This window comes from Octopus sinensis, linkage group LG5 (genome assembly GCF_006345805.1).
Source record: "Octopus sinensis linkage group LG5, ASM634580v1, whole genome shotgun sequence".
NCBI classification, from domain to species: Eukaryota; Metazoa; Mollusca; class Cephalopoda; order Octopoda; family Octopodidae; genus Octopus; species Octopus sinensis.
The window spans coordinates 118,081,240-118,095,694 of NC_043001.1; the positions used below are offsets into that span (position 1 = coordinate 118,081,240).

Consider the following 14,455-nt stretch of genomic DNA (forward strand, 5'->3'; position numbering starts at 1 on the left):
TCATGACATTTTTGAAGATACGACAGTGTGTGTGTGTGTGTGTGAAGCTCAACAGCTTGCCAGTTCTGGTCAAGCCATCCAACCGATGCCAGTAATTTTAGAAAATATATTCCCAAAAGTAGTACAAAAGATAAATATAATGAAAGCTAGAAATGGATCTCTAGGTAGAGGGGTGTATTGTTCCAAGATACGCTCTTGGTAAAATCAGCAGATCGAGGAAGGGGAGGATAGGAAAGAGACTGTGAAAGTGGAGAGGTGGTTACATGGTGTGAGAGGGTCAGGTTTTAGTAGAATTAAAGTAAAGGTAAACGCAATGAAATAGGTTAAAATATAAATTAAAAAATTAAGTACGATGATCATATATATATATATATCATCATTATTAATGTCTGTATTCCATGCTGGTATTGGTTGGACAGTTTAACAGGAGCTGGTAAGGCCAGGGACCACACCAGGCTCCATTGTCTGCTTTGGCATGGTTTCTATGGCAAGATGCACTTCCTAATGCCAACCACTTTACAGAGTATACTGAGTGCTTATTGTGTGGCACAGGCACCAACAGGGCCACCAAGTAACTTTCAAGACAAAAACTCCCTCAGCTGAGAGGGGTAGTAGTAGTGAGGGGGGTTGCTTTGTGCCAGTTGATAGATTACAGGTACAGAGGGACAGGGATAGGTGTCTTGTTGTAGAGTAGATACATGAATATTAAAGTTGAAAATGGAGGGTGAATTAGAGAGTAAGCTAAAAAGAGCAATAGTGAGAGAGATGGTGGTGAAGATGTATTGGGATATGCCTTCAAGGGACATTATGGATAGTTAGAATATGTGGATGATACGGAGGTTTGGACTGGGTGGGTGAACAGGAATGACGTGACGGAGGCAAATGATGGAGTGAAATATAAGAGAGGCTTGGGAGGAGCAAGGGTTATGGTAGGTACATAAGGGCATTAAGAGTGATAGCAGATAAGCAAAGCATTAATGATAGAGAACAACACAGGGAAGAGAAGGCATGGAAAGGACGGTAGACAGGGAAAGATAATAGGAAAAGGAAGTGGTTTACAGTAGAGAAGGAGGTAACTGACAAAGCAGGGGACTGTAGTATGGGCCTGTTCTGCTCTCAGATGATAGAAAAATAATGGGTGCTAGAGGATGAAAGGTGAGGGAAAATGGTTGACGGGGCAGAGAGGATACAGGTGAGCATGGGACAGAGGCCCTCACAGACAGGCACTGACCAAGATGGTTTAGGATAACACTTCTGCTGTGGTGGATAGGTCTTTTTGAGTACAGCAAGATGCCAGATATCTCGGTCCTTCATCTCCCTCATAAGGTTCAGTGTCTTGAGATAGGCCTTCAGTACTTTGTCCCATGTTTTCCTCTTTCACAAGTTCTATCCATTTTGAGATCAACACTTGTGTATGCAACTGTCCACATCCATGCACATCACATGACCAAACTAGTTTCGTTCCATTACTAAGCCAAACTGCATTTAATCATTTCTCTTCCTAATTAATTGGGCTATACCTCTTCCTGTAACTTTCATGACCTGGTCCACCAAAGCTGATACTTCTGTACTTTTTTCTAAGGTATATATACAGGGAAGAAGTTCAACTCAGCCAGACTACGATTGGTGTCTTCATATACGGATTTAATAAAAAGAACTGTCTAAAACATATATTAATACATTCAAAATATATATAGAAATATAAAAATATATATGAATGTTAATGTTTTCCTGGGCCTACCTCTACCACAGGCTCACTAACTAGTGACTGAGACCTTTGGCGATATGCTGTTCTTGAGAAGACCCATCAAGCCAAGTGAAATTGTAGTCAGGGCTGATGCTGATGTTACATAAATGGCACCCATGCCAGTGGCATGTAAAGAGCACCTTTTGAGCGATGGGCCTCACAGACACAATAACCAAGACCTTTGGCATCATGTCGTGCTTAAGAAGACCCATCAAACCAAACAAAATTCCAGTTATGGCAGATACTGGTGTCATGCCAGTGGCACATAAATGCACCCATTACACTCTCACAGCGGTTGGTGTTAGGAAGGGCATTCAGCCATAGAAAATCATGCCAAATCAGATTGGAGCCTGGTGCAACCTTCCAGCTTACCAGCCCTGGTCAAACAGTCCAACCATGCCAGCAGGGACAACAGACATTAAATGATGGTGATGATATTATACACACACATCCATCCATCCATCCATATATATATATATATATATATACACACCACACATGTATATATAAAGCAAATGAAGTGGTAAACCAAGAATCCAGAGATTTAAGGCCAAAACAGGAGCTATGGGAGATGATGAGAAAATCTAAATGCAAAGATGAATGAAATAAGATAAAGAAAAAACAGTATAAGATAGTATAAAGATTAAGTAAAATAGAAAATAGAATGAAGTTACATGCAAATCTATAATAGATAAGATGGAAGGTGTGTGTGTGTGTGTGTGTGTGTGTGTGTGTATGTGTGTGACCAAACATTATACTGATCTCACATAAAATCAATATTTCGTTCACACTTGGCAAACACATCAGTTATGTTCCACAGATGGTTTTACATTCTTTAGACTTTTCACTTATGGAGTAATGGGGCATCTAGGTAACTCTTTGCAAAGTAACGATCAGAAATTGATTGTCTTCCTTACACCAGAAGGTGTGTGTGTGTGTCACCTCACTCTCAGAGAAACATCCTACAACATCCATAAACTCAAACAGCACAATGCAGACAACAAGCCCCTTCTCAATTCCGATCAAACTGACATACACAATTTCATCCTTGGAAACATCTACACACATACACACACTTGCAGAATCATCATCTTAAACACACCTAGTGGAAGCGAAAATACATTCCTCTTGAATCTTCTTCTTGCGAAGTTGCAGCATAATGGTGACCTTGCTATTGCTGCTGCAGGAATAGCTTTGACTCTTCGCGACGGTGGATGAACAGCATTGCTCTGCCTTCAAATTGCCTTTCAATGTAGCACATCGGAAACAACTCACCATCAACATGAGATCACTCCTACAAACTGGTCAGCCTACAACCCAGCTTTTGGAAATGCTCTTTAAAATTGGCAATGGACAAATTACGTCCGATGACAATGGATACATTGACATTACTTCCACTGGCCACACTGTCTCCAGCCCTGATGACTTATGTACTGCCATTTACCCAAATCTTACAACAGAATGCATAAAACCAGATTGGCTTTGCGACAGGCCTGTTCTTGCACCTACAAATGCAGCTGTCAACACTCTTAACTACAACTTACTCAGTCGGCAACCTTCTCAAGAATGTTGTTACAGATCAGTTGACACCATTACTGACCTCGATCAGGTTACACACTTTCCAACAGAATTTCTCAACTCCCAAAATCCTCAAGGAACACTTAAAGTCGGTTGCCCTGCCATTCTCCTACGCAATCTAAACGCACTCACACCTTGCAATGTTAAGGAAAGTAGATAGGTAGGCAAGTCAGTAGGTAGGAAAGGAAGGAGAGAAGGTAGATGGATGGATGGATGGACATACATCTAGGGTGTCCATAGCTTGCACTGGATACATCATTTGGAATTCTTGCCTACACCTTTCCTACATCGATGGTCCATCGAGCAGGACCATTTACCTGAACTGGGTATGGTCCTGCCAGTTTTCTTGCTGATGTTGTTCTGTCGTATGAGTCCATGCAAGCAATCCTAATGTCTGAATTGAATATTCAGTATGCCTCTGCTAAGTTTGTCCCCCACCTGCTAACCACTGAGCAGAAAGAACATCGCATCAAAGTCTGTTAAGATCTCTGTCAGCATGCCGCTGATGACCCATTCTTCATATCAAGGATCATCATAGATAATAAGAGTTGGATCTATAAGTACTACCTTGAGATGAAGCAGCAGTCATCACAAGGGAAGAGCTTTTCATTTCCATGATCAAAGAAGGCACGACAGAGCTGTACCTCAATCAAGAGAATGTTCATCGTTTTTTTTCAACGTCTGTGGTTTTGTGCATCAAGAATTCATCCACCAGGGTCAGACCATCAATCAAGTTCTGCTGTGATGTTTTGAAGTATTTGAAGGAGGACATTCAGTAATAGCAACCAGATCTTTGGAGCACAAAGAATTGGATTCTTCAAAACGATAATGCACCATCACTGAGCTCCCCTCACTCGTGAATTTCTCAACAAAAACATGGTATCGCTTCCACACCCATCCTATTCACCAGATTTAGCACCTGTGGATGAAAATGTAGCTCAAAGGTCACCATTTTAACACTGTTGTCAAGAGCAAATTGCAGAAGGTCCTCAACTTGTGTACGGAAAACAACTTCCAAGCCAGATTCCAAAGGTGGCAGGGACGCTGGGACCGGTGAATTGCTGCACAAGATGACTATTTCAAAGGAGATGATGTTAAAACTTAGGTAAATAAGTTACTATTCTGGGAACTTTTTGATACTACCTCATAAATACTACCCATAGTAACATCAATACTACATAGTATTCATGCATAAATGTCCTTAATTTATAGTATTGATACAGACATGTGAAAAATAAAAAGACAAGACTTATCCAACACAAGATCTTGTCCTCCACTGATAGTGTTATCGAGGAAAATCCATACTCCATCATAGTCAAATGCGATTGAAAGCAAGATAAAAACTGCATTAACCATGCAAATATAGAAAGCCAAGTTAATGTACCACAGTAACAATAGGGTTAATATTTTCCAGGATATTAAATGATTGTAGGTCACACAAGTCTGAGTATTTTACCAAAGAGAACTCTTTGAATATAGATTTTAGTTAGAAAATTCTATAGATCACACGAATACCTCCAAAAATATACAGGTCACAAATGGGCCTTAAATTGAGATAGTAAACAGACCCTGAAGAACTTGATTCAAAACAATAAAACCTTTTTAGGGTTTTTCAAATAAATATTGGCATCTTATGAGCACAGAATCCATACTAATTAACTTCTTTGATAACAATATCCAGATTGCTTCCTCTATACACAAATCTTAATTCCCACCATACTATCATATGGAAACATGGTCCATAGGGCCAACCAGGAGACATTGTAGTTAATTTTCTTTGCAGCTCAATGCCAAATTAGTTTTGCTAAGGAGAACTATGATTTTTGTTTTTATTTCTGAGGCAGTATGGTTCCTTCATCTATTCTTGCAGCAATCAGTGGTCAAACCCATATATTGGTATACATTATCATGCATTTCGACCAAACGGTTATAGATGTTTCTGCAGAGGCAGTTATTATCTAAAGGACATGCATCCTTATTTCTGAAGTTGCACATTTTATTGTATGTATTATTGTTGTAATTCTTATCATTATTGTTATTAATACTGCTCTTACAGTTATTCCTATTATCACTATCATTATTATTATCATTCAACTTGATTCAGGTTTGGTTATTCCTGGTAGAATTTATACTGGTAACGAGTTACTACTGTAACCTTAGATATGCACATACTTTCAATAATCTTTCGAGTGCTCAAAACTCTTTATTATTATTATTATTTGCATCATCATTGTCATATTCTACACCAAGTACATTCAGGAGTTCTGTTTTTGCTACCTAAGGAATTATTTCTGGTATTGCTAACATTAATATCTCATGATTCATTTCCAAGTCAGCAGATAAATTTTAGGTTATTCCTATTATGGACATTGATTTGGTTATTAGCTTGCTGGTTAAGTTTTCTATTTAATTTGAAAATGTAGTACTCTAAGGTAAGGAATGTTGTGTAAGAAAGCCTCATTGCATACCTATTAAAGATTTTGTGGTACCTACTAGATTTAGGAAAGTATTTACCTAAAGCCCAGGAAAAAATAGAAGTGACTCTGGATGATATGTGAAGTCCAAAAATTGGATTATACACAGCTTTTTCTTACTTAATTTTTTACTTGGGTAACTAGTATAGTTCATATTAGTTTTGTCTTCCTGCTTAGTTGGATTTTCATTAAGGTGGGCATTCGTTTTCCTCCAATTGTAATTGTGTGATATATCCTCACAACTTAAGTAGATCCATTCCCTATCTATACCATCATCTCTTCTATCATTTTACCTGTACTCACTATGATATATAGTAGATGCCCTAGGTCTATTAAGCACTGTGCAACTGATATTGTTTGTTACTACATAGTGAACATTCCCCTCATTAACTCTATTTGCTCTCATTCTTCCATTAAACTTATTATTTTCTAATCATGGAACTAGGCTACAATTTATTGGTTTGAGATTCTATGAACATGCTACCAGGATAGGGTTAGGGTTTTCTCTCTATTATGGATGTATTTAATGTTTTTATTATATCTGGCTTTAGCCGGTGCTTCATTATAGTGGTCCACATTTGACATGAATATACCCTCATTTGCAGATAATCTTGATATCCTAGGAAATGCACCGTTTGCTATAGAGTTTATAACTGCTTTTCTGTATTTGCATGTGCACGCTATTACAAGTCTTCTGTGTCATCCAGAACAGTTGCAGTTAATAAAGATTCATATAACATTCTGCTGCTAGTCAAAGTGTCTACTGAAGCAGCTCATGACAGAAATATAGCCTGTTCATGCAATCAAAGATTTACTGAAGGGTCAAGAGGAATATTGCACCACAAGAGTTAAAAAAACATTTATTTTTGGAGTGATGGCTATTCTGGTCAATTTAGATCAAGATATTTTTTGATCACTTCCTTTTTAGCCTCCAGATATTAAAATATTTTGGGATCATGGTGAAACCCACCATTTCAAAGGAGCCTATGATGGAATGCGTGGGAGAGTGAGAAGAAAAGTGTATCAAGATGTTTCATCAAAAAAAGGTAATAACCCAGAATGCAGAACATTTTATTCAATATGCAAATCAAGTTCATAATGTGTCTGCAATTTATTTATTTGGACAAATCAAAAATCCAAGTACATAATCTAGATGATGCAATTGGTGCTAATGGAACATTAAAACCCATCATTAGAAAGAATGGACAATGAAACTGTAGATGTCTATTATAACTATAAGATACCATCAGAGAAAATTGTTACAATTCAATAAGCAAGGTTATTCAGGAAATGACGATAACATCACAAACGGCAATAGCAAACAACAAGATTAGTCAATCAAGAAAATCCCAGTTATTGGCAATTTAGTCATATCCAAATGTATCCTAGAGAAACCTTCCAAAACACTTCTTTTCACTGGTATTGTACAAGTTAAAAAATCATTTTATATGGTCCAGTTCTTGAAGAAAGTGGAGAAAAAAAAACCTACTCTGTTAAAGTTGAAGATAAGATAATGTAACTATTGAGGACAACATGTGTTCAATGAGACTTTTACTTACTGCAATCAAATCATTCAATATACATTATCAAAAAAAGTCTTTTAAAATGTGTTAGCAAAGGAGTGATGTTGAAAATTTTGTTCATTATTTGGCTAGCCAGAGTGTATATTACCAAGCTTACATTGTTCAAAAGATTGTTACTTTAACCCTTTAGCATTCAAACTGGCCATATTTGGCCAGAATATTCTACCTGTTTTATGTCCAATTTAACTAGATCAAGCTTTTCACACCTACCTGACAATGTCAATCTAGAAATAAACAATCACACCACTGAAATCTCAAAGCAACAAGATAATGTTTAATTAATTAAAATAATGTGAATAAATAAATATTACATTTGACAAAGAAATCTGAATGCTAAAGAGTTAAAAGAATTTTTACTTAAGATATACAGTAGTTTATTTTGATATTTTCTGTTACTTGTGCAACTGGGTGAAGTTTCAAGCTCACGAAGCAATACAAGTGTAGAATAAAGTAACTTTCACAACAGCCTGGCAATAACAAAGGCTTCATATTATGTTTCACTGGAAGCAGTTAATCACCACACAACAGATGCAATTTAGCTAACCTTTTTCTTCATCAATGTACAAACTGCCTAACTACAACTTGCCTTCTTAATTGGGTTTATATTAACAAATCTCAGTGAGAAAGGAGTGGGAACTAATATGTAGTAACACAGAAATTACACTATTTAAATAAGATTTATACTCTAGAATATTATGCTGCAAAAGATATTTTATGCAATCACTTCATTATATCCACTATTTTGTGAAGAGCTTCCTGTTGCATGAAAGCTATTTCACACCATCTTCTAAACAGAAAATAATTCCATCTATAATACAATCTACATTAAGTTTAATAGACAAATCTTGTAAGTGGGAATCTACAAAAACTAAGCTAAGTGTGCTGGAAAAATCAGTATCTTTATATATAAAAGTGAGGTTATGTGTCTGTCTGTCTCCTACGATTTAGATTCCTAACTACTCCCACATTTTGTGGTGCAGTTCTATTTACTGGGTATTAGCGCACGTCTATGATGAGTCTACGATTTAAAAAAAAATTTACCATCATTTTTTTCCCATTTTTAATGCATTTTTTTGCTATTTTTTGGCTATAACTCTCTAAAAATGCTTATATAGTTATTTCCCTTACAAACCCGAGCAACGCAGGGCGATACTGCTAGTTAAGTATAAATCTAGGATATATAACTGTTTCTTGTTCATACTTCACAAATCAGGGAGATTTTGTTTGAAACCTGGTGCAGAAATAATGGCTGATTCTCTGATCCATCCTTAATAGTCAATTATTCTGCAAAATACACTAAAAAGGAGGGAGGTGGCAATTATTTTGCAACCCACATTTTAAAGTCCTCATGTAAGGTTTTTATTGCATTTAGTATTTGGTCCAGGTAGAGTGAGAGTACAAAGAATTCTTCACACATGTCTTCTGGTTTCTGTCTGTAACAAAATCATGTTTTTCTATATTCCTCATATACACACATACATATATATATAGTTCAAATTTACAAAACAACAAAAGACGAAGACAGGTGTAGGAACAACAAAGCAGGTGTATTACTTTAACACACACGAAAAATGGAAAAGTCTTTTACGTTTTGAGCCTATGCTCTTCAGCAGAAAGAAATAAGGGACAATGGAGAGAGAATGGAAAAAACACAAACACACACATACATATATGTACACTTAATACAAATAAATATATACATTTTAGCTCTCTTTTTTATCTTCTTTCTTCTCTTCTCACTTTTTTTTGGAATCTTCTCTACTCCAAAGGACTAGGCCGAGCACATAATACAATTTACTATTCCCATGATTCCTTGAGCACCAAATTAATAATATTGATTGTGAACATCTCCTGTACTTTCCTATTATCACATGCTCACATGGACCTTCAATATTTATTAAAATTTATTTGAGTACATTTATTCTCAGAGTACCTAAACCATGGATACCATTGGTTTACCATCTAGGATTACATCAGATCTTCACCCTTAACTGTTGATCACAATTTTTCCTCAACACATCTGTCATCTTTCTTTTTCCTCTAGTCTTGTTCCTTACTTCCATTTCGCTACTATACTCCTCTTAACCGTTTCACACCATCACCATGCCAGACCTTCAGTTTTCCTCAAGACTCACTCGATACTTCTCCATCTTCCAACACCATTGCTTGGAGACCTCAAGACACCTCTCACAACTGTTCTTTAGAAAATACCTGCTAGTCCAACCATATTTCCTTTCTAAGTCACTGTCTTCCCACCAACTTATCTCCTTGTAGATTCCACTTAAAGTTCAATACTACCCTGTACTCTTCCTGTGAGAGGCATTGTGTGAGCATGTATATGTGAGTGAGTTTAGTCCCATTATTGGACACATTAGGCAAAGGTCTTCTATTATAGGGCCATCCAAAGACATGAGTGGATTTGGTAAACCAAAACTGAAAGGGGCCCATTGTATGTGGCATTAGGAAGGGCATCCAGCCATAGAAACCATGTCAAATCAGACTGGAGTCTGATGCAGCTCCCCAGCTCTCGTTAAACCATCCAACATGTGGCAGACCTGAACAACATACATTAAATGATGATAATGATGATTATATATATAATAGAGTGGTTGGCATTAGGAAGGGCATCCAGCTGTAGAAACACTGCCAGATCAGACTGGGCCTGGTGCAGCCTCCTGGCTTCCCAGATCCCAGTCAAACCGTCCAAGCCATACTAGCATGGAAAGTGGACATTAAACGATGATGATGATATATATATATAAACAAAAAATAGGTGAAAATGTATAAAAACATTAAGAGAATTATTGTAATCTTTTAAGACAGATTACAATAATTTTCTTAATGTTATGGTCCATTTTCACCTATTTTTTGTTTAAATTACACTACATGTACAGAAACTTCTAACCATTTTACACAATACACACACATATATGTTAGTGTGTGAGAGAGGGTGTTAGTGTCTCCCTGTTGTGATCGAGTGAAGGTTGTAAATGAACATCATTATCAGACAATGTCCTACATTTTTAATCTTCCATGAAAGCCTGACCAGCCATGAGGAAATATTACTTTACATGGAAGAAAGTAAAGGATGGTGAGAGGAAGGTATCTGGCTGTAGAAAATCTGCTTCAATAAACTCTGTCCAACCCATGCAATTATGGAAAAGTGGATGTTAAAATGATAATAATGTGTGTGTGTGAGTGAGTGGTTTGATCAATAAGTATCCAAAATGTTGCTATAGTAACAAAGCTAAAGCATGGAGAATAAACCCACTTGATACAGATTGACTTTGAATACTGCTGTGCATGTGCACTAAGTTTTACCCTTCTATCTCACTTCCGCTGTTTACAGCAATGCTTGGAAGGAAGGTGTGTAGCATGAGATCATCGCATTGACAATGAAAGAAAAAGTTCAGCAGAGAATCTGCATCAAATTTTACCAAAAGCTTAGTGATACCTCCTCACAATCAGTGAGGTCTTGTGCAACTGAAACCCAAGCGTCTTTTTGGTCAGCTAAAAGCAGTTTTGGTACAAACTTGGCAGACGCACACCTCATATCAAAATCTTCACTGATAATGGATTGAACTGAACCATAACTAATCTGTACAACCTCTGATAACTCACAGATGGTAATTTGACAATTTCCCCTCACAGCTACAAGCACACCTGCAATGTTTCTCTCAGTTCTGTCAATATTGACATTTTTTCAGCCATCATGGAAATGTCTGAATCATTCGCACACTTGTGTGCAGCTCATACACTTTCTCCATACACTTTCTGCAATTTTGTATAGGCCTCGGAGCAGGTATCGTCATGACAACTTCCTCTTTTATGGTCACGCTACACACCTTCCTTCTAAGCACTGCTGTAAACAGTGGAAGTGAGCTAGAATGTTAAAACTTGGTGCGCATGAATAGCAGACTTCAAGGTCAATCTGTGTCGTGTGGCTTCACTCTGCATGCTTTAGCTTTGTTACTATGGCAACAGTCCGGATACTTATTGACCAGACCTCATATATACATATGGTGGTCACTGAAGAAGGTAGAAGTCGACAGGTGGTTGATGAGAGCCATTCAAGTTATGTCCATGAGTGTTGTCACTAAGGTGAGAATTAGCAAAGAATACAACAAATTTAGTGTGCAGGCAGGAGTTCCCCAGGATTCAGTTCTCAATCCTCTCCAATCCATCTTCGTCTTTCAGGCCATAAAAGAGGAGTTTAGGACCAGTTGCTATTGGGAACTCCTCTATGCTGATGACCTTGTTCTTACAGCAGAATCTATAGTTGACTTAGAAAAAATTCCAGATGTAGAAGCAAAACATGGAATCAAAGGTCTTAAACTTTCAAAGACCAAAATTCTAGTAAGCAGAAAAACTGACAGGAAACTACTCCCTACAAATCAGACAGGGAAACTATTCCTGGTATGTAGAAAAGTGTAGGTAGAAACTGCATGGTTACCCAGTACATCTATAGACACAGGTAAACTAGGAGAGAAAGTAACCTTTGTATGTAGCAGATGAGCAGGTGCAAGAAACACTTACAGCTCATGAAAATTGATTTCTTCAAATGCCTGTAAAGATCCCTAGAGGTAGTAGTTTCTGTTACCTAAGGAAGCTAATTAGCAGTAGAGGAGAGTGTTCTGAAAGTATAGATGCTAGAATAAGAATAGGAAGGAGAAAGTTCAGAGTTATTACTTCTGTTGATAACAAACAGCTTCTCAAAGCAAAGTGCATATTGTTCGATACTTCCATACAAACAACCGTGCTAAATAGTAGTGAGATGTGGACCATGAATGCAAAAGACACATAACTAGAAAGTAATGAAGCTAGTGTTCTCCACCGAAAGTGTAATATCAGTGTGCATGTACAACACACTGCAAAAGCATTGAGTAGAAAATTGGGCGTAAGAGGAATCAGATGTAGTGTGCAAGAGAGAGAAGACTGCACTAGTAAGACCATATGTGTATGGGTGAGGACACCTGCATAAAGTTATACTAACTGCTGTAGATTAAACTTGTAGAGGGCTGTCCAAGAAAAGACAGGACAAAGTAGTGAAGACTGACCTCAGGACATTGAGTCTCACAGGAGAGATGACAAAAGACCAAGATGTTTCCTTGTACTCAAGATCTGGCCACCTGAGCAAAAACCAGACACCGAAAGTGTATTGTTTATGTTTATGCCTCTGTACCCACTTTGTTCCTGTTGTGCCTTCCGTATATGTCTCCCTAAGAACCATCTAACCACAGAACTATTCATTCAGCTGCTATGATTATGAGAACTTACATTCCATTCCCATTTCTGCTACAAGTTATCTCTTCTCTTCTTGCAACCATTTCCTTTCTGCTAAGCAGCCAGCATTCTCAGTACCATCCTTTTACTCTTTCCCACTGACCACCCATTTCCCTTGAGTTGCATCTTTCTCTTTTCTCTTATATTCACCTTATACTATCATCTTTTTCTCTCTTTCCAGCTGGAGTAGCCATGTATCTCCTCTACAGGAAGATAACTGTTACGGTCCCTCCATCATATTTTATTAATCAACGCCTGGCACACACCCTCATCCCTCTCTACAACACCGTCGTCTTAGTTAACTCTTACAAGTTTCTTGGTGACTTCACAGGTGCCCAGTATCACAGAAGAACCACCCAAAACATTTCGTAAAGTAGTTAGCGTTAAGAAGAGAATCCTATTGTAGAAATCATGCCAAAGCAAACTTTGGAGTTCGACTTATAACTGGCTCGTCAGATCATGTCGAACCATTCATCTTATGCCAGCATGAAAGATGGACGTTAAATAATGACTATATATAGTGTCATAAACCAGTTGAAAGACGGATTTTATTCAAACTTTATTCTGCTCACCGTCTAATCCGTTAGTCACCGGTATCCAACGATTATGACACATTGTTTTACATTAGATAAAGACAGTGTTCATCTACCAACGACATTCGACACTATGCCACACTTTCGTACTCAATACAAAAGAAGATATCTATATTTCTATCTATTATTTACTATTGTAGAAAGGAATTAATGATAGGTTATAATTCATAACTATGTATATAATATATATTAATAGTATTTGTTTATACAGCATTTATTTAAATAATATATATACACACACATACAATAATTAGAGAAGGGGAGAGATGTGTAGTTATTGTTTTATATAGAGAGAGAATGCTTCTATGGTGTTTTATATGTGAGAGAGAAGCGAGAGAAGATGCATATTCATTGTTTATAGATAATGTCGAAAGAAAGAATTTTGCGAAAGATAGACCAAAGCTTAGAAAATTTTTTTAGATTCCTTGAGATGCTACGAAGCATAAATGGGGGCGTTTGCAGACTTCGGTATTCTCCGACGAAACGATTTAGCTTTAAACAAAGAAATATGTATTGTATTTCGAGATGGTTGCCAAATAAACTGACGCAGTGCATGAGTTTATTTAGTTTATTTAGAAAGACAAAAACGACCATTCCGAAAGATATAAATTTGTCTGTTTTAACACAGGATTTCACATCAGGAATCTTACAGAACAAATTCATAAACATAAATTTTAAGATGACTGGGATTAGGGTTGGGTTTAGTGTTACTGTTAAGGTTTAGGGTTAGTTTAGTGGTTTTTGTTAGGTCGATAAGTGCAGAGGGGAATTATTTAGGTAAACCAAACAATGAGAGAAAGAATACAATCATAATACTTACAAGTTGATGGTTCTTTCGAGAGTAATTGAGGAAGGAGAGAGCGTTATGTTTCCATATTTCGCTGAACCATGTTGCGAACCACTCACGCCGCCAGCCTTCGGCCAACCAGACCTGGGGTACGTCGGCATTTTAGGAGTTTGATGAGCCATGGGCTATCACCTTCGCTTTCCCTTGAACTTGCGCTTACAAAGTTAGATGCGAAATAAATCTTGTGTTCTAAGGAGTTTATTGCATCATAATAATAGGTTAGTAAATTTACAATTTAAAAGAATATCGCATTCAACCTCGCACACCGTCCATTTTCCCACATTTTCAACGTTAGCAATGATTATCTCCCTTAACATTTAAATAAACCGGATGTTGCGAAGCGGTTATTA

The 14,455-nt window shown here is 37.2% G+C and overlaps 1 protein-coding gene across 2 annotated transcripts in view; it reads right to left on the reverse strand.

Annotated features, from left to right (window-relative positions):
* LOC115211822 (cleavage and polyadenylation specificity factor subunit 5) overlaps window positions 1–14,416 on the reverse strand; it is a 116,820-nt gene extending 102,404 nt beyond the window's left edge. The window contains exon 1 of one of the 2 annotated variants that reach the window (XM_029780530.2): window positions 14,079–14,416. In XM_029780530.2, the coding sequence (XP_029636390.1) occupies window positions 14,079–14,227 (149 nt within the window). In that variant the 5' untranslated portion in view covers window positions 14,228–14,416. The remainder of the gene's footprint in view (window positions 1–14,078) is intronic. The other variant, XM_029780529.2, reaches the window with a different exon arrangement.
* Window positions 14,417–14,455: the final 39 nt, after the last annotated feature.